Source organism: Cryptomeria japonica, chromosome 3 (genome assembly GCF_030272615.1).
Source record: "Cryptomeria japonica chromosome 3, Sugi_1.0, whole genome shotgun sequence".
Lineage (NCBI taxonomy): Eukaryota > Viridiplantae > Streptophyta > Pinopsida > Cupressales > Cupressaceae > Cryptomeria > Cryptomeria japonica.
In genome coordinates, this window is record NC_081407.1 from 789,697,730 (window position 1) to 789,717,079 (window position 19,350).

At 35.2% G+C, this 19,350-nt stretch overlaps 1 protein-coding gene across 2 annotated transcripts in view; it reads right to left on the reverse strand.

Annotated features, from left to right (window-relative positions):
• Positions 1-8,927: 8,927 nt before the first annotated feature.
• The window catches only part of LOC131069600 (uncharacterized), a 186,753-nt gene continuing 176,330 nt past the window's right edge, over positions 8,928-19,350 (reverse strand). Inside the window, exons 7-9 of one of the 2 annotated variants that reach the window (XM_058005126.2) lie at positions 12,171-12,236; positions 11,950-12,043; positions 8,928-9,361 (exon numbers count right to left, since the gene is read on the reverse strand). In XM_058005126.2, coding sequence (XP_057861109.2) covers positions 9,248-9,361; positions 11,950-12,043; positions 12,171-12,236 — 274 coding nt within the window. In that variant the 3' untranslated portion in view covers positions 8,928-9,247. The remainder of the gene's footprint in view (positions 9,362-11,949; positions 12,044-12,170; positions 12,237-19,350) is intronic. The other variant, XM_058005127.2, reaches the window with a different exon arrangement.

Consider the following 19,350-nt stretch of genomic DNA (forward strand, 5'->3'; position numbering starts at 1 on the left):
TTCTTATTGATAATGCTTAGACAAGCATCTGGATCATCTTCGTACATTGATCTGGCTCCTTCTATGCTCTTGTATATCATGTCCCTGTGCTCTGGAAGATGGAAAGCTTCACTTATAGCTTCCTCTGAAAGGTATGCCAAAGTGTTTCCCTCATTGGACATGATTGTTCTGGACTGTGGATCATAGTGACGGGCACACTCGATCATCAATTCATGGCACTGAATAGCTGGAGGAAAGCCTGCCGCCTTAATGATACCACTCTCGATTATTCTCCGGGCGACAGGTGATGGCTTACCAATGTAAGGGACCTCTCGAAACTTCTTCGTGCTGAAGTTCCCCAAGTTTGTATCTCCAATGTGGCTCCACTTCGACACGATCTTAGTCTCCACTTCTTCAGTCTTCTGATCTTCTTTCATGAGAGCTGAGCGACTGGTGGATGCTCCCGCCTTCGGGGTCGCCATACCTACACAACATTTCATTATGAGAATAGATTTTGCAATGAATAACATAGATTAGAGGAGAAATTTTAGGAAACTTCATGATAAGTCTTTGAGTTATCATTTCCTAAAATAAAACGATTGAGCTAGGAATTCAAAATTCAAAAAAAATTAAAATATGACGATCAACAAATAAAACAATAAAAATCAAATCGCCATACCTCAATAGAGAGCTAACTCTAGAATGCAAAAGAAAAGGATCGCCTAGGCAAAATTGAGGTATAAATAATCTTCAACGTTATCTCCTCAAAGAAAATCAATTTCACCACCTTTGTCTTTGACGTGATCTTTCAAGTTCACCTTTGGCGTGGTCTTCAACTCTTAGCAAATTCGCTCAAATGAAGGTCTTTAAATATCGCACCACCTTTGACTGCCTACGCCACTTTGGATGGAATTCGCACCTCCTCAAACACACTTCGCACTATCTTCATTTTCCTCAATTCGCATGTAGAAGGATAAAAATAATGATGTGAAAATAATAGTTTTCACCCCCCTATATATAGCGCTTGCACCTCTCCATTTACTAAGGCCGACTTGGTAAAATATAACAATTTCAAACGATTTTTAAATGATTTTTTAATTAAATAACAAGGCCGACCTCCATATCAAAGCGCTCCATTCGATTTTAATAATTAATTAATAATTAATTAAATGCCTTTCGTTTTTAATTTATAAATTTCGATTTTTTAATAAAGGCAAAATAATTAATAAATGATCAACGCCACATTAAATGCTAATTTAAATAGGATTTTCAATTTTATCGAACTTAGCATTTAAGGAAAATTTGAAATGTTTATTTGGCGCCAAAATTATGAAAATGAAAGGGACGTACCTCATCGCTCTGGTCCCTTGGAGAGGGACAGGAGCGATCCAAGATTTTGTCATAATTCTTGCAATTTTAACGTTCATCTCCTTCCTTTCCACGTTCAATATCGATCATTTTGATGGATCCTTCGAATTTGATCGTCATGTATGCGTTCATGAGTGCCTTTGGGTGTTCATCGCCCTGGTCCTTGTTCAAAGGACAGGAGCGATCTCCATGTTTTCACGTTCAATATGCATCTTTGATCTTCGATCTTTCATTGTGAAGCGAATATCATCTTTGCTCGTTTCTTCTACGCTTGTTCCATTTGTTTTCATGAAGTGTTTGGACATTTTAGAGGATCATCGCCCTTGTCCCTTGGAGAGGGACAGGAGCGATCCATGTCTTTCTCCTTAATCTTGGCAACTTTTAAGTTCGATCCTAGTTATAATGTCTTCCAAACGCCGTCCTTTACCATGCCCATCCTTGCTTTGCCTCGACTTTGAAGGAATATGAGTGTTTTTGATGGGATCGCCTTGGTCCTTGTCCAAAGGACAGGAGCGATATGAGCTCTTTAGCATATTTAACAATGTTTGGACGTTCAAAACACTTGCATGTGATCTTCAAACGATGTCTCGAACCTTGTATGACCTTATGAAGTCTTGACTTAGCACGCATTTGAAACAAAATGGAGAGTCCAAGGCAAATCGCCCTGGTCCCTTGGAGAGGGACAGGAGCGATATGGTCCCTATGTTCATTTTGGTGATTATTTTACGTTTGAAATCTTCGTGTATCACCTTCCTATCATACCATGGACCCTCTAAGACCTTGCAAAACCTTGACCTTACGTAAATCTTGCATGAAATGGCCAATATACCTAATATCGCTCTGGTCCCTTCCTGAGGGACAGGAGCGAAGTTCATCATTGCGAGCTCATTCTTGTTTTTACTAACTTGCAATCATCTTCATTACGTGAAATGATGTCCTTTCGATCCTCTTGGTCGCTCAAAACTTGTTTGTTTTTTGAAATTTATGCCATTATAGAGATATCGCTCTGGTCCCTTCTTGAGGGACAGGAGCGATCTGGGTCTTGGAGTGTAAATCTCTTCATTGTGATGACCTTTAAGTGCTTGTGCTCGATGAAGATGTCTTGAAATGTCTTTGCCACCTTGTTCTTGACTTGGATCGGCTCTAAACTTGAATAAGACGTAACATAACCACTGTATCGCCCTGGTCCCTTGGAGAGGGACAGGAGCGATCCATCTCCTGTGGCCTTCATTTCACTTTGTCAGGTTCCAAATTTATATTAAACGGACTCGTCATGCTCAACTCCATTCATCCATGTCTTGACATCGTCTGCAACTTGGCAAGAAAATCAATTACAACAAAAACCGCTCTGGTCCCTTCCTAAGGGACAGGAGCGAACTAGGCCTTTTGGGACCCTTGCAGACGTTTTAAAATATTCAATTTATATTCAATGAGTTCATTTCACCGTCTTCCTTGCCACCAAACATGAACTTGACTTGATCTTGGCCTGGATTCTCCTCTATGAAGAATATCGCTTTGGTCCCTGGGAGAGGGACAGGAGCGATAATGTACTTCGCCCTGGTCCCTTCCTGAGGGACAGGAGCGATTTTAGCATTCTGGACCATTCTTCTTCATATTTGCACTTCAAATTATATTCATATGATAAAGCATCTCCCTTTGGACCCCTTCAAATCATCAAGTTGTCGAAATCTCGCAAGGACAAGGCAAAATTTGATTTGTAGCTCCGGTCCTTTACAGAGGGACAGGAGCGATTTTGCTCTTGGAGGCATTTCTGTGTTCATGAAAATCTTCAATTTATATTCAATGGAAAGATCTCGCCTTTCTCCATTACTTCCAACTCGAAATTCATCTTGACTCTGCAGGGACAGTAAGATATTTGAAAACGAGCTCCCGTCCTTCACAGAGGGACAGGAGCGATTTTGCTCCTACAGGCCAAAATAACATGATTTTACACATTTTAACACTTCACAAGGCGACAACAAGTCATTTCCAATGCCTAGGATCAAAATCAAAAAGGGTCAAAATTTGGTCAAAAATATTCAATCGGACAAAATTCACATTTCATCTCCAACACTTAGACAAATTAAGCTTTGCATCAACATTCCAATTGAAAATTAGACCATTCTGGCGAATTTATTGCATTCAAAATTAGCATCCTTCGAAAAGGAAGCTCAAAAGCCCTCAAAACGACTGGATTCTGGCCTAAAAAGACAGAAATAAAAACCCTAAGGGCTGACCCTAAATCCAGACAACTGACTAACTAACAAAATCCTAAAAAACGAAGCAAAAGGCGAGCAAAAAGAGGGGGTCCCCATTTTCAATGGGGCGATGTGTGAAATGGTCACAACAATACCTCAGAGTTTTTTGATTGTTTTGATTATCAGGTTCCTGCACTCCTTCACCAGCAACATCCGGATTAACTGTCTCTACCGAATCATTCTGCTTAGGCTCTTCAAGTTGAATAGGCGTTAAAACAATATGTTGACCATCATCATAACCACATGCTCTAATCTCTTTCCTAAGGTTCTCATCTACCTTCACATATGCTCTCTCTACAATCTTTCTCAATCTCTTAATGTAGCACCAGTAGGCCTTGCTCTTTGTTGAATACCTTCATCACTTCTAGCATCAAGCTTTCTTATGTCTTCATCTCTCTTGATATAGCATTTGCTACCAAATATTTTGAAATATCTCACAGTAGGAACATGACCAAACCAAAGCTCATAAGGGGTCTCACTGGTAACACCTTTGATGTGAACTCTATTGAATGTATAAACAACATTGCTAATGGCTTCTCTCCAGTAAATCTTCAAAACATTTCCTTCAATCAGCATAGTCCTTGCATCATTCAAAACAGTTATGTTATTTCTCTTAACGACTCCATTCTGCTGAGGGGTTCTAGGAGCAGATAATTGTCTTCTAATCTCATGCTTCTCACAGAATGAATTGAACTCACCGAAACAAAATTCTCCACCTCTATTAGATCTCAGACACTTCACCTTCAATCCAGACTTAGTCAATTTATCAAATGCTTTTGATTTCTCCTTCAAAAAGACAACCCACATCATCCTAGAATAATCATGAAATAGCAGCATAAAATATCTATTGCCCTACACACTTCTAACATTTGTAGGTCCACATAGATCAGCATGCACAAGATCTAGCAATCCATCAGATGTATACTATTTGCTTTTGAAAGAAATTCTTGTTTGCTTACCCAACTGACATTCCTTACATATCGGATTAGCAAGCTTAACAATCTTAGGCAGATCTCTAACATGTGTAGAACAGATCTTAATCATTGAATCAAAATTCACATGACACATTTTCCTATGCCACAACCAACTCTCATCAATCTGAACAATCAAACAACTTTTCTCACCAGCATTCAAATGAAAAATGTTACCTTCAGTCTTAGTTCTAGATGCAATCTCTATACCGGAGGTATTCAAGATCTTGCATTTACCATCCTTGAATTGTATATCATAGCCCCTATCAACCATCTGTCCAACACTCAGAAGATTACGCTTCAAGCCTTCAACATACAAGACATCATCAGTGTTATGCTTACCATCAAAAGAAATAAAAGCTCTCCCACAGTTGCACATGCTTTGTCATCTCCAAATCTAACTATTCCACCATCATATCTTTCTATACAAATTTTCTTTTATCACCAATCATATGATGTGAACAACCACTGTCAATTACCCATTCATCTTTCTCTTCAACCTTAGCAGCTAAAGATTTCTCCTCAATAGTACAACTAGTGGAATCAACAGGTACAAGTCCATCTTCCCTAATGGCTTCCTCTCCTTCAGATTCTTCATTTGTAATATCTTCATCAGCAGCATAATAACAGTTCTTCTAATTTCTAAACTTCCTATTAGGCTTGTAAGACTTGTCATACTTCTCATGCTTGTCATATCTATCATTCCTATCATGTTTAACAAACTTATCATGCCTTTCATACTTAGCCATTCTCTCTAGGCATCTAGAAGAAAAATGTCCTATCTTGTTACAAGAGAAACATTTCAAATCCAACTTTCCATCATACTTTCCAGCACCTTTAGGCAATCTCCAGGTAATCAAAGTTCATCCAACTCCCTTTCTTGCTCTTCCATCTCTCTTCTCTCTCTTTAAAATAATTTTGGAGAAACGCACCACCACCAGATGACAAGTTGAAAGCCCAACAAGATTGAAGGCAGTTGCAACACTCAGAATGTTACAAATATGCAAAATAAAAAATACACAACTGGAATTAATTCCAAAAAATCAGCTGCAAAACTGAATTGTTCAATGTAAAGAACTACCTATGGGCCCCATCTAATGTATTCAAAATGAAAGGACCCTGGTCAATTATGCCCCAATTACCTGATTGACTGGTTTGATGCAAATAGTCATCGATAGTTGAAAAGTGGTTGGGAGGATAACTAAGGATTAACTAGGCATGGGTTAAAGTTGCCAAGTTCTAGAAGGTAGATCAGAACTGTTGGATGCAGTCAATCCTAGCCTTTGGTTCAAATTGTAAAATCTATAAAAGGCAGAGGCCTTTCTCTTGTAAAGGGGTAGACAGTTAGATGTTAGATGGTTAGATAGTAAGCAGATAGAATAATTAGATGCAATTTTCAGATTAGGAGTAGAGTAGAGCTATTGTAAGAAATTGTTGTAATAGCAGTTGAAATTTATATATGAACATTGAATCTGGTGTTTCTTATCTTTGATCTTATTTTGTTTGCATGATTTCCTTCCAGCTAGTTAGAAGTAGAGTTCAATGGTTTTAATGAAAAATGTGGGGGTATTTGATGCATTTCAGGTTCATACCATTGAGGACCTGCTGATTGTAGGTCACCGTGCATTGTTATTCTGAACCCAAACTATGCCTAGTTCAACTGTGAGTATTCATCTCCGGTTGCGCCAAAATTGGGTGCCTGGATAAATCGCCATAGTCTGAAAATCTATTTATCCTTTGGAGCTTGCATTGTTCTTGTCGATTGTCGAGTTGTGGGGATGTCTCTAGCGAAACAAAAATCGGTTTATGGAAATTTGTCCACCCACAACACTAGTCATTCCTATCATTGCACTTAGGATTCCTAAACCCTTACCTTTTGATTTTATTTCGTAGCTTGAGAAACGCAGCATCGTTAGATGCAAACTAATTTGTTGTAAACGTAAAGCCTCCTTGTGTTACCAACAAAACACATCAACCGCTGAACTATCCCCAATCAAAACCTAACATTTGGAACCTTGAGATTGTCCCCTTTGATCAACTAAAACAACATTAGGGATTCCTTACACAAGAGAGGATAGGATACTCAACAACATTCTATTCTGCGTTGACCGGAGAGAGTTGGTGATCCAACTTTAGCCACGTCAACAGGTTGGAGTGGCCATCTCCCTTTTCACTTTTATTTGGTTTACAAGTAATCTTGATAGATGTTTCCTCATAATTAGATAGTTAGGATGCATCCACCTAACATCAAAGTGTATTTCCATGGATGTCTGATAACACATTATTTAGTTTTGCTCCCAACATTCTCGCTAGTTTTAATCACGTCAATAGCTTGGTGCTTGCATGCTTGTAGCTTGAGAGGGCAAGCTTGTGAGACACACATGAATATGCTTTCCTTCATTTTGCTTGCCTGAATCTTGGTTGTCTTCTTAACTATGTTCTAAATGGAGGTTGCTTTTAATTTGCTTGCATGCAAGTTTAACTATTGCTTGAATGATAGCACATCCAAGAAAGTAAAAAATTTGATGCAATATTTCTCTATTTTGTATAGAATTGGGTTCCATTTGGAGGTTCAAATAAGCTAGGGTATAGTTACTTTTGGCAAATCTCTTTAGCTAGTTATCAAATAATTTTTTTTTGGTTGTATACTGCTTTACTTAATGCCATGTTAAAGTATGCATTTTAAATTCTTGTATATATAAAAAGAAAAAGACCTGTTTTTTAATATGAGTTTTGGATGGCACAGTGTTGTTGGTATAAAGATAACAATGCCAGTACCATCAAGAAATATTATTTACAATGTCTTCCTGTGGAAGTCTTAAATCCAAAATGACATTTTTTTGTAAAATTACCATTCATTTTTCAGATTTCCTGATTGGAGTTAAAGAGTCTTGTGTATGCTGTATGAAACCACTTCAGTTTCAGAAGTGACAGCCTCCTCCTTCCCTCTCAACTACCGCCAAAAGTTAATATGTACCTTATTAAGGAGTAGGCCAAGTGTTAAAATACAAAAGACATTCTGTAAATAATGTATTATATCCAATTCAAATTATGTTGATTCGTTAGAATAGCTTCCATTGAGTCTGTGCACCTATCCCTTTCGCGGAAACAAAACTATTGTCTCTATAAATCAGATTAATAGTACAAACACCTTAGTTAATTTATGTTATTTTTATAATATTCAAAAATAATTTGTGGGGTTTGACATCATTTATTGTTATAAAATTTGAATTGTTCCAAATGACATTGTATTTTACTATTGTTATCATATTGGATATAGATCTCAGGAAGTCATAGCCACCCTATTCAATATTTATTTTATTTTGTTCTATAAGGCTTTCCGCTATAACCAACACTCCATTAGAATCAAAGTTTGTAATTACATAAATTATTGCTTTTGGCGCTGGCCATCAACGAGTAGAGTGATTATTATTGTTTATAACCTAAACACCATATACCCTCACCCTACGCTTTTCGATATATCAGTGATCAAAGGTGTGAATATTCTTGAATTAATATTGACAAATTGCCAAGAAATCAAAACGTACAATTTAAAATATTGCATACTCCCTTCAAACATAATTTGTTAAACTTTGTTTAACAACCATTAAAAGATAAATTACTCCAAACAAATTGTTTTCCAAAATGTTAAAATCTCATTCAAGTATTTAATTTAAATTCATCATAATTGTTTATGTTTTATGTGACGTATAATTGTTTATGTTTTATGTGACGTCTACAAGGGAAATATCTTTTAGTTCCTAATTGTGTATATGTTGCATCAGTCTTAATGCTTAAAAAATGAGATGCCTAACATGACACAAGTGGTGTCAATGGATTATATATTATATATTACGCTATAAAATAGAATTAAAAACTGTATAAACATAATCTATACAATATTCTAGAATTAAAGCACATAAACACAAGCATATAACTTTCATATTATGTTAATTTATCTCTTTGAAACACACAAAGTAGAAATATATGAACTCTAATGACATAGATTGACAGATCATGATTTAATTTGAGCATCAAAACTGATGAATTTGATTCAATATAGAAATTCTATATTTTGTCTTAATACTCATATTTTTCAGAGTTTGCTTTCCTTTTACATTGTAATCTACCCATGAGCCTCCTTAAACTGAACAATATTACTCCTTTAGTGTCTAATTTATAATAGTGTCCTTACAGGTAGTAAAAAACTTAATCGCCTTTGTCACTATAATAATAATAATAATAAATGAAACATCAAAGAAACTATAAAGCAATATACTTTAAGAATGGTTCTGAAACATCAGAAATATCCTCCTTGCAGAAATTACAATTCAGACGAAAACTCATAAACTAATGACAAATGTGCGTTTATCTCATTGAAATTGTCAACATATACAAGAGACCTTATACTTCATTTGATGTCGATATTGAAACAATTACTCTTTCATCTAAAATTTTGAGACTTGAAATGTCCCTTTCTATGACTTCATTCCATGTTGCAATATTTTGCAAGACTTACAAGGACAACGATTTCACAATAAACATGTTCTCATTAAATATGGTAAACAAATGAATAATTTAAATTTGCTATATTGTAAATGTTCCTGAAAGACCATATGTCTGTTTGTCGCTTATATGCTATTTCTTTTTTGTGTTTAGGGGTTAAATTGATCATTTTGAGAGTGACCTCATGAAACGATTAAAAGAACTAAACATATTTACTGCCTCTGAAAAGAAAGACGGCTTTTCCTCTGGATCATCAGCTTCCCCTCCTAAGAAGATTATCTGCATAAATAATTTAAGCTTATGATAAACCCATAAATGTCTATCAATAACAGCAAGAGTAATGTTCTGAGATTACAGTTATGAAAAGAACCCGTTGATGATAGTACAGGAGTAGCAAAATTAAAAGATAACTGAGAAATAAATATCATGGACCAAGACAGCCAATAACCATTACCACAACAAAAATAGAACATTACAGATGGCATTATTTCTATATGATCATCATCACTATATTACAAAATAGTGAAACCTAGAATTTATTTAAAGCATCTTGTTATTTTCTTCCACAAAAAAAGATTCATTTGTGTCTAAGGAATAAAACTATGAAAGTGTTTCCTTTCATTACTTGGTAGGAATTTTATTGGGCTTTGTTTGAAAGGCGTTGACAGAAATATAGCATATTTAAAATATAGCTTTAAATACTTGCAATCATAATTATAAATTGTAACATTGTTTTTTTCACTTTCAATTGTCAAATCTAATTTCTCTATGAAAAAAAATGTGTACTATCAAGTAAGACCAACCAATTAATCATTAGAAAATTGATTTAAGTTCTAAATAAATTGTTGATGTCTTTGATTTTGATGATTTTGACATCCTAATAGAGACCGACCTTGATAAAACGATTTGGTTGCACAACTTAGGAGAGGCTTTGATCTAGGAGCTTCATTATTAGGACTTGCATCCCTCTAGTGTAGCTATTTTTGTAGCAACAAGGGTCATTGGCTATGCTTTGTTTTTAAACACTTAATTTATAGATTGACTTTATACAAAGTAGATTGTAATTGAAGATTTGAAAACTATGAGCATCTAATTATTATTTATGACCTGTGCAATACAATGTAATCGACAATTTGAATATAAATAACAAAATATGCATTTACTCTCTATATCTCTATGCTGTTGAAATGTCTTTAAATTAAAAAAAAAAAAAAATCTTTATTTTTGTTTTTTTAATTTTTTGAAATTTAAAAATAGAAAGAATAATTAAATTCGATTTTTTTAAAAAGAAAATCTTAATCTTTTGATTTGCACTTCTTTTTCCCAAAAGTTTTTTTTATGCTGTCTTAGAGACCTGAAAAATGAGATCATATAAAAATATTAAGATATATTGGAAGTTATTAAGGGTATTTCCCTAATAATTCGGATTATGTTATCCTATCTTAAAATCATTAAATGATGATTATTGTAGAAAAAGAATTATTATAAATGATATGATTCTAAATATTATAATATTGTGAATATAATAATTATTATGTTATTATTTAGACATGCTTGAAAGTTGCAGGCCAGTGCCTAGTTCGTCCAAGGTTCACCCCAGGGCCCCTAGGGTGAACCCTGGCCGGACCCGAGCGAACCCAAGTGCGAACCCGGGTGAACCCAAGCGACCAGCTGGGTTAAGTCACATCAAAATGACTTTTAAACATTAAAAAATTAAATTTTTTTTGCCTTTTTAAAGCAAAAAACCCTAATCTGCCCCTTGCTAAATACATTTGAGGCCTAAAATTAATACTATCAATTGAATTGGCATTTGGCATTGATCAATGATGAAGTAGCATACTATTAAATGTATTTAGATTTGTAATTTTGTATATTTAATTTAATATATATGTGTGTGTGTACGGACAAACCCAACCCACGAACCCAAAAGGCAAAAAAATTTTTGCCCGAACCCACAAACTGGGTTCAGGTCCTCGAACCCGCTCCCGAACCCAAACCGATAACTTAGATCTTAAGGCAATAAGATTGGTACAAGCAAGAAATTTAGAGTTCCTTCACCCAATGGTGGACCTAAGACGTCTATCCTGAAAACCTGGGAATGCTTATTTGATTGCTTTCTGAATTTGAGTATAGAATCTTATCGTGTTCATCAATCTAGGAAAACAATAACAATAACATCCATGGTAAGAAATAAGTTAGGAATTTCCTATGAGTAGAAAAAAGTTTCTTTCATAAGAAGATTGAAGGAATGAGTTTGATAAGAACAAGGAAACACAATGAAGAAAATGCTTTGGAGACTGCATCCTAGAAATATGATTAGATTCTCAGACAACTATGATTCATCTTTATTGTCTGCTGGCCATAACAGTTTACATAAACACAAAATCCTGTCTTTTATTCAAACAAATACTAGTTAAAAATCTACAATAGTTATCTGACCCAATAAGATTGGGACAAGCAAGAAAGTTAAGAGTTCTTTCACCCAATGGCAGACCTCAGATGGCTATCATGGAACCTGAGAATATTTATGTGTTTGCTTCCTAAATTTGAATATAAAATCATTTCATATCCATTAATCTGGGAAAACAATTGCATCCATGGCAAAGAAATAAGTTTGGAACATTCCTACAAGCAGACATGTTTTTCCTTTTTGGGATCATTCTTATGAGTTAGAAACATTCTAATGACTCACTTGTACCATCTATTGATTAAAGAAGTTTATCCAAACACAAAATTCTATATATTATTCGAATCAATATCTGAAAATAAAACTACAGCAGTTATCTAGAATCAATAAGAAGATTACAATTGATAACTGTAAAAATCGATGAGATAAATCATAAAACAGAAGAAAGAAAAGTACATACATCAAGATCATCAGAATTAGGGCGCCTTGCTTGTTCTTTAGCCAAAATAAAATGACCTGGTCTTTCCTCGTCATCCAGAAATACATGCCACAGTCTGAGTAGAGTTGCACTATAGCTTTAGATATTATAAAAATTTATGAACGATTCAAGTTTTATACCATTTTCATCATGTCAACCATGAACACATAAGTTAAAAAGTTCAAAACAGAATTTTAGCATACCCAGGATAGCACCTAAAAACTGCACCAGATGGAAAGGGTCTCATTGAGTAAACCACAGTGAAAGTGCTGTAGACAGAAAAACATACAAAAACATTTATAAGATGCATAGTATCACAGCATGCCCTCATGTATCTAACTCATGACCCAATGTAAAATCAACCTGCTTGAGTTAACACAGAGGCAACATATAAGCTCTGACAGCTATTGATAAAAATAATAGCATTTAATTCCCTCTCTTTCTGAGACACACACAAAAAAACTCTGAATTGGAGAGGGAATGGGAGGAAGAGAGTGGTTTCTTAATTCCGCTTATAAAAATGAAAACAAATCAGTTTAAACAGGCCACAAAGATGATAAAAAAATATAAAGGAAAATCAGCATCACAGAAAAAGGGGGGCAAAGGGAATTAAAATGTATTGCACAGGCAGGTGGAGGGAAGAAAACCACTAAATAAATTAATAGAAGTTAGAGAAAAAGAAAATGTATTTCAAAAATTAGAAATAAGAAGAGATGGAGAAGCTTAGCATATCCAGAAATGCTAACTACAGTTGGAGTGACATATGAATAGTATTCTTGACAAAAATTCTAGATTACAAAGGATATATTAGATTAGAACAGTTGGTCATGAAATAAAATTATCAATGAATACCACATTATAAGAAATGAATAAGATAGCAAACGCTTTATTTGCTGTTTACCAAATTGGCTGGACGGTTATGGGTCATACCAGAACTGGTACTAATCCAAATTGCTTGTGGAGTTGGGCAGGGTTAAGATTTGAGTGTTTGCAATAATGTGAAAATGGTGCAAGGTGTTGTTGGATGACTTTAGGGTCAACATGATGATCAAAAACCAATATCAGATCAATTCCTGCATCAGGCAATTTTTTCAAGGAAATTTTTTGAAGGTTTTGACTGATGAAACCCTAAACCACTTTCCCCAAACACTAAATGCCTGGCATATTACAGAGAGACAGCAACAGAAAACAACAAACTGGAAAAGAAGGAGCGTACAGAGAAAGGAAAGGAATTTTCATCTGTTAACAGGACAGCATGCAGCAAACAGTCAAGGAGATAGCATCCACAGAAAACTTAAAATTACCATTTAACTTTGTTTCATCTCCAACTCCATGAATACTTTAATCTGACAATGTTTATTTGAGATATGTATCCATTTTCTTTACTTCTCAATTTATTACTGTGTGTGCATTCTCTGTTATTTACTCCCACAGTTCAAGCTGTACGTTATTTGATATTATTTCATTTCTCTGTTTCACTTTATATGCAATCAAATGTAATATATTGTTTCTAGTTTACCTTCTTTTAATCTTTTATTTCATTCTTCTTTTTGCTATTTATTAATGATTTTTACCCTTTAGATCTCAAAATTACATTTATTTAAATAAATTAATTAATGTTACTTTTTTATTAAGTAAATAAATGTTTATTTAGACATAATATTTATGAACAATGACTGACAAATTAATATTGAATTATTATATTGTATTTCAAATTTGTAATATTTTATAATGTCCCCACTTCTCTAGTTGCTATCCAAATGTATGGATTTGCCTGACATCCATCCCTGCAGGCAAGTTCACAGTGTAGGGGGGATGATTGATTAGCCAAAGGAGACAACTACTTAGACATATTTTGCTTTGGTGAGCCATTAATAATAAAACTTTATAATTTTATGTTATAAAGTTACTTTTTCTAAATTTAGAAAAAGTTAATAAAAGTAACTTATAAGTTACGCTAGGAGAATAAAACATGTTTAAAAGGTGGGCAATTCATCATGATGAAATAACCCTCTTGCTGGGCGTACCTCTTGAGGAAAGAAGATTCTTTTGGAATCTTAGAAAGATGCCATGAAGGAGTTCGATTAGGTTTGGAGGCTATTATATTTTTTTTTAGCACTCATTTTTGGCATTCTTGGATTATTTTCTTCATCGACATAGTTGCAGCAAGTCTGCAATTTCAGATCTGCACATAATTTCAGGGATTTGGGAACAAAATCTCCCATATTCTCACAGGTTGGACGTAGCCCCTACCTAGTTTGACACAATTTTCAGTATATCAGCACCTTGAGAAGCTATTTCAGGTCATTCAAGGACCAAATTGTGAAGTTATTCAGCTAAGGCAGTAAGAAGAATGTATGGACAGCAATTCTGAACCAATTGGAGGTTATTTACAGCAATCCCATCACTCTTAAATGCTATCCGTACCATTCCAGGGCCAGCCATACCATGGTTTCTTGCCTGGGATTCACGGAAAATAAATTGGAGGGTTTTAAGTTGTTTCTTTTGTGCAAGATTCATTGTCAGCAATAGGAATAAGGGGACAAATCATTCTTTCAAGTTTGTGACAACTTTGGAGGGAGATATGAGCAAATTAGTGGGAAAAATTGACCATTTTCAGTGAAGCCTCCTAAGGGCCTGAGGGAAACAGCTACAGTTTGATCTATTTGTGCAAGATTTGGTTTTGATAATTATTATTTAGGAGAATAAAACTCATTGGAGCAGTTAGGACACTTTGGAAGTCCCTGTAGCAGCATCTGGATTCATTTAAGGCAATAAAGAAGCCCTCCAGGCAAGGTGTTGGACTCCTAGTAGGCCAATTTTGGCATATCAGTGTTAAATTCCATTATTTATTGGCATTTGTTAATTGCTGTTATAAAATCAGTCAATCTGAAAATTTATTTCCAGTCATTAGTTCATGTTTTATCATTGTTATTCAATTGCATTGTCAAATTCCCAAGGCAAATATATTACAAAAACACAAAAAAAGCATAAAACCTCAAAAGCAAACATAGAAAACCAAATTCCCCTACCACTGGCCAAAGATATCAGAATCAGAAAACTAAATCAGATTGCTTCAATCAGTACTTGGCATCTTTCATATTTATAAAGTTTCAGTTTGCCTATGAATGATATGTGGTATTTTTTACTTAAATTGTGTATGTATTTATGTTTTTTATACGTTTCTTGTACAGATACTGAAAGCAGCCAGACCTCACACTCCAAAATTATGTTATATTGGCATACCATACCCATAACCACACCCGATGCCTATTTGGTAACTTAGTTCTTTTGGGAATAGGGTACCATGTACATGATTTGTTGAGGGAATGTCCATATATAAAATATAAAAAAGTATACAAACTTAGCATGATAAGAACTGAAAATAAATAAAACAAAATTTAACAAAAACTTCATTAGTGAAAATATCATAGGTTTATTAATTATGAGTTATGATCTAAATTAGGCCTCTTCTATTTCTCTCTTCTTAAGTTTCAGTAAACCACTACCATGGGTTTTGTTGCCAATCTATAACACCGTTGCTCCATTAGTGAGAACCGATCAGAGATATGTTTGATGGACCAATTTTGCCCCTGTTGATCAAGCTCTAAGTCAAGGAATCAAGAAAATGCTCAAGTGTTCTTTCGTCATGAGGCAGACTTCGGGCCTTCCCCCTTCATCCTTGCATCTTGCCTTCAATACCTTAGGGTCTGGAATCCAACTCTCCTTCCCTCAAAGGATGTTGGATTTCGGGAACCAGTCAACCCTTACCCTTTTTGTAAGACTTAGACTATTTCCCCGAATCCCAAAATCCGGAATTTCGTTGTCGGATTTCACGATTCGAGGAACTAGTTGAACTCTTACCCTCTTGGTAAAAGTCAAACTGTTCACCCAAACCCCGAAATCTGAAATTCCCTTGTCAGATTTCGAGATTCGAGGAACCAATCTAACCCTTACCCTTTTCGTAAGAGTCAAACCATTTCCTTGAACCCTGAAATCAAGAATTCCCTTCCTTGTTGGATTTTGGGATTCGGGGAACCAATCTAACCCTTACCATTTTGGTAAGATTCAGACTGATTCCCCAAACCTTAAATTCCGAAATTCCCTTCCTTGTCAACTTTTGGGATTTGGGGAACCAGTCTAACCTTTACCCTTTTGGTAAGAGTCAACCCGTCTCCCTGAAACCTGATATCCTTCTCTTGCCTCCCTTTCCTTCGGTCTTTCGAACTTCGGGGTTCTCGACTCCTCATCCTTAGCAACGTTTTCCTGAAGGCTCATTGTCCAATCTTCGATGACCAGAAACACTTCTAGATGGTGTGATCAACACTCAAGGATCTTAATGCTTCACCAACTCCTGCAACTAGTTTACTTTCATTCATGGAGCTATAGGGACACATTTAATGTATTTTGCAAGTTGTCATCAAGTGGAGTCCAAGGCCATGCCTATTTATAGTTTCTTGATGGTCTTAATGTCAGTTCTGCATGCTCTAACCTTGGATTGTTAGGAAATCCACCTTTTAGAAGTACTTTTTCTTCTTGGGACTACCTTGTCAGGGTATGGCCTGGTTTTTTGCACGAACACTCCTATCAGATCCGGCCACTCCCATCTTCCCAAACTGACATTCTCCTGTACACGTCAGAGTCAAGGTTTCCCCTCTTTGATCATTGGTTTCTTTCCTGCAACCAATGTGCCATAAATAGGTTGTTAAGCCTCATTGTAAAGGGTTCTCTCCTTTCTAGCTTGAGCTACTTATTGCTCTTCCACTTCTCTTAAAGATTTGTATATTTTCTTGCATTTCTACAACTGTAAGTTTGGCCATTAGCTCGAGAATGAATTGAAATCATCATTTTTGCCTATCTTCAACTTATGCACATTGTGCATGTTTTCTTACCTTCATTATAAGTGTATGTTTTGTGGCTTTCTCTCACATATATGCTATGTTAACTTGTTTTTTAGTGCGACTTATGGGTAACCATCTTCCCTTTTGACATTCAACAAAACCTAACCTCCATACATGCGTTTGGTATCATTCATGCAATTGAAGTTTGTGCATCTCTAGGGTATTTTGATTGATTCTTGGTGTCATTTTGGGGCGGAGAGAGAGAGATCTCTTATCTTGGTGCATCACCTCCTTTCATTTTTTGCATTTCCTTCTTCCCTCTTCTCCTACAAGTTGTTAGAATAGGTTTAGAAGTAGAATTTGGAGTGTTGAGTTGGTTCAACGTCTGCACCTAGATTGAGGAGGAAGTCGGCCTTCTTCAGAGATTCAACCCCCTTGTGCAAGGTCCCACACTTCATGGTTGTTTTCATATTTCACAAGGTTATCGGGTTGATAGCTCAGCAAGGGTGCAAACTTTTGTGACAACAAGTTTGTCTTGGAAACATACTAGGCTTCTCATGGAATTTCCAAAACATTTCATGTAAGGGCCTAACAATTTCCAAAGAATCAAGGATGTTCTAAGCACAAACAAAACCAGTATTACTGATAATACCAAAACCATAACAGTTTGGATATAGTGAGGTGTTCTGGAGAATATGGAAACAGTGCATAATTAATTAAATATGATACAAATTGAAGTTAAGAAACTTGGTATTTAACAGGCTTATGGATTGAGACACGGCCGAAAATGGATTTCAAGGGAGTGATAGAAGTAATGGAAACCCCAGATTTAATATGATTGCAAATCCTTAAATGTCAACCTTTTGAACTTCTTTTAATAAGAATCAAAGAATGCTATTTTTGTGCAAATAAACACTAAATTTGGAGAGTTACTGCTATGGAACTCAGGATCAATCTGACTGTGTTATAACTGGTTTCTTTCAGGAATAACAAAGTTTCAAAAGATTTTAAGGTCCATAAAACAGAATTGTTGAACCTGCAAAAAAATAAATTGATACATTACGTGTTTGCATTTTATTCTCTATAATTGGTAATTATCTTTGAAAAAGTATCACAAGATCAGTTACAACAATTTTCAGCATTACTTATCAATATCCAAAATTTAAGTTATTTTAAATGATCTGCAGTGAATCATGCAGCCTTCATCCCATGACTATCACTAGAAATTACTGGAAATTTAACAAGATCTAGTTTTATAGTAAAATATACAGCTCATATCACTTTGAACACTCAATCAAGTTAATATTTCAACCATTAGAGGGTATTGCTATGCTGATGCAATGCCCCTTTTTGGGTCCATTCCAACATTCTTAGAAAATTCTAACAATGACATTGAGTTCAAAAGACCGAGAGGAGTCCAATAGTTCTTTCAAGATGTAGTTTCAATATTCTAGGAGCATTCCATAGTTCTTGGAGATTTCCAAGATCCTTGGAGGCTCCAACATTTCCAGAACCTTGGAATGTGTGGATAAAAACTAAATAATTTAGGTTGTCTTAAGGTGATTTTATTTTAAAAAGGCAACTTATGTTTATTTATTTCTTTATTTTAAAGAAGGATAGCCTACGTCATAAAGTGTTTTTAAAAGAGGGCCAAAATGTGTTAGCACTAGGCATGGGGTACAAGTGACTTATAAATTATTTAAAAGTGGCATTGAAATGGAGAATTAAGAATGATATTTAATTTAAAGTTCTCCAAAAGTCACTTAATTTTATTATTGAGGGTAAACATGAATTTTTGAAAGGGAAATTATACGGTTGCCCTAAGGTTACCCTAGAAGTGCCTATTAAAGAAGTTGTATAGAGAAGAAGGGTTAGATTAAATATTGTATTTGCATTTGCTTGAGTGAAAACTTGAGTTCTCGTATTTCTTAAGGATGAAAACCCTCTTGAAATACCAATTTCGAGGAAGGAAACCCTCCTAGCTGGATAGGGTGATTTCATTCAAAGATTGCTAATTTGTTGAGAATATTGAGTTTGGGGATTAAAACCCTCAACATCCATTGGAACAATTTCATTCAGAGATTGTCTTGGTGCTGAAAGTGAAGTTTTCTTAATTTTGGCTGCATGGTTAAGTTATTTTTCCCAAAGATGAAAAAATCGTTTAAAAATTGCCAAAATTGCGATTTTTCCCGAGTCAATGTTGCAAATGATTTAATCTTCATTTAAATTGCCACCGATATTTTTTTTAAATTGCAAGATTTATTGCCGATAAAATCACGGGGAAAACCGGAAAAATTGCGTTTTGAAAAGTGCGTAGGTTTATATCTTCTGGCAAACCTAAAAAGCGGCTTCATTTTTTTACGCACAAGGGCAAACTTCATTTTTTTACGCACGAGGGACTGAAGACGCAACGGCCGACGGGTTGATTGACTTGATCTGGATTCGATGAAAGTTGTTGACTGGTTGCACAAGTAAGAGTTGTTTCTTGATTCCTCTTCGGCTCTTCCACATATCTGCTCATTTGGGATTATATTCATGCACG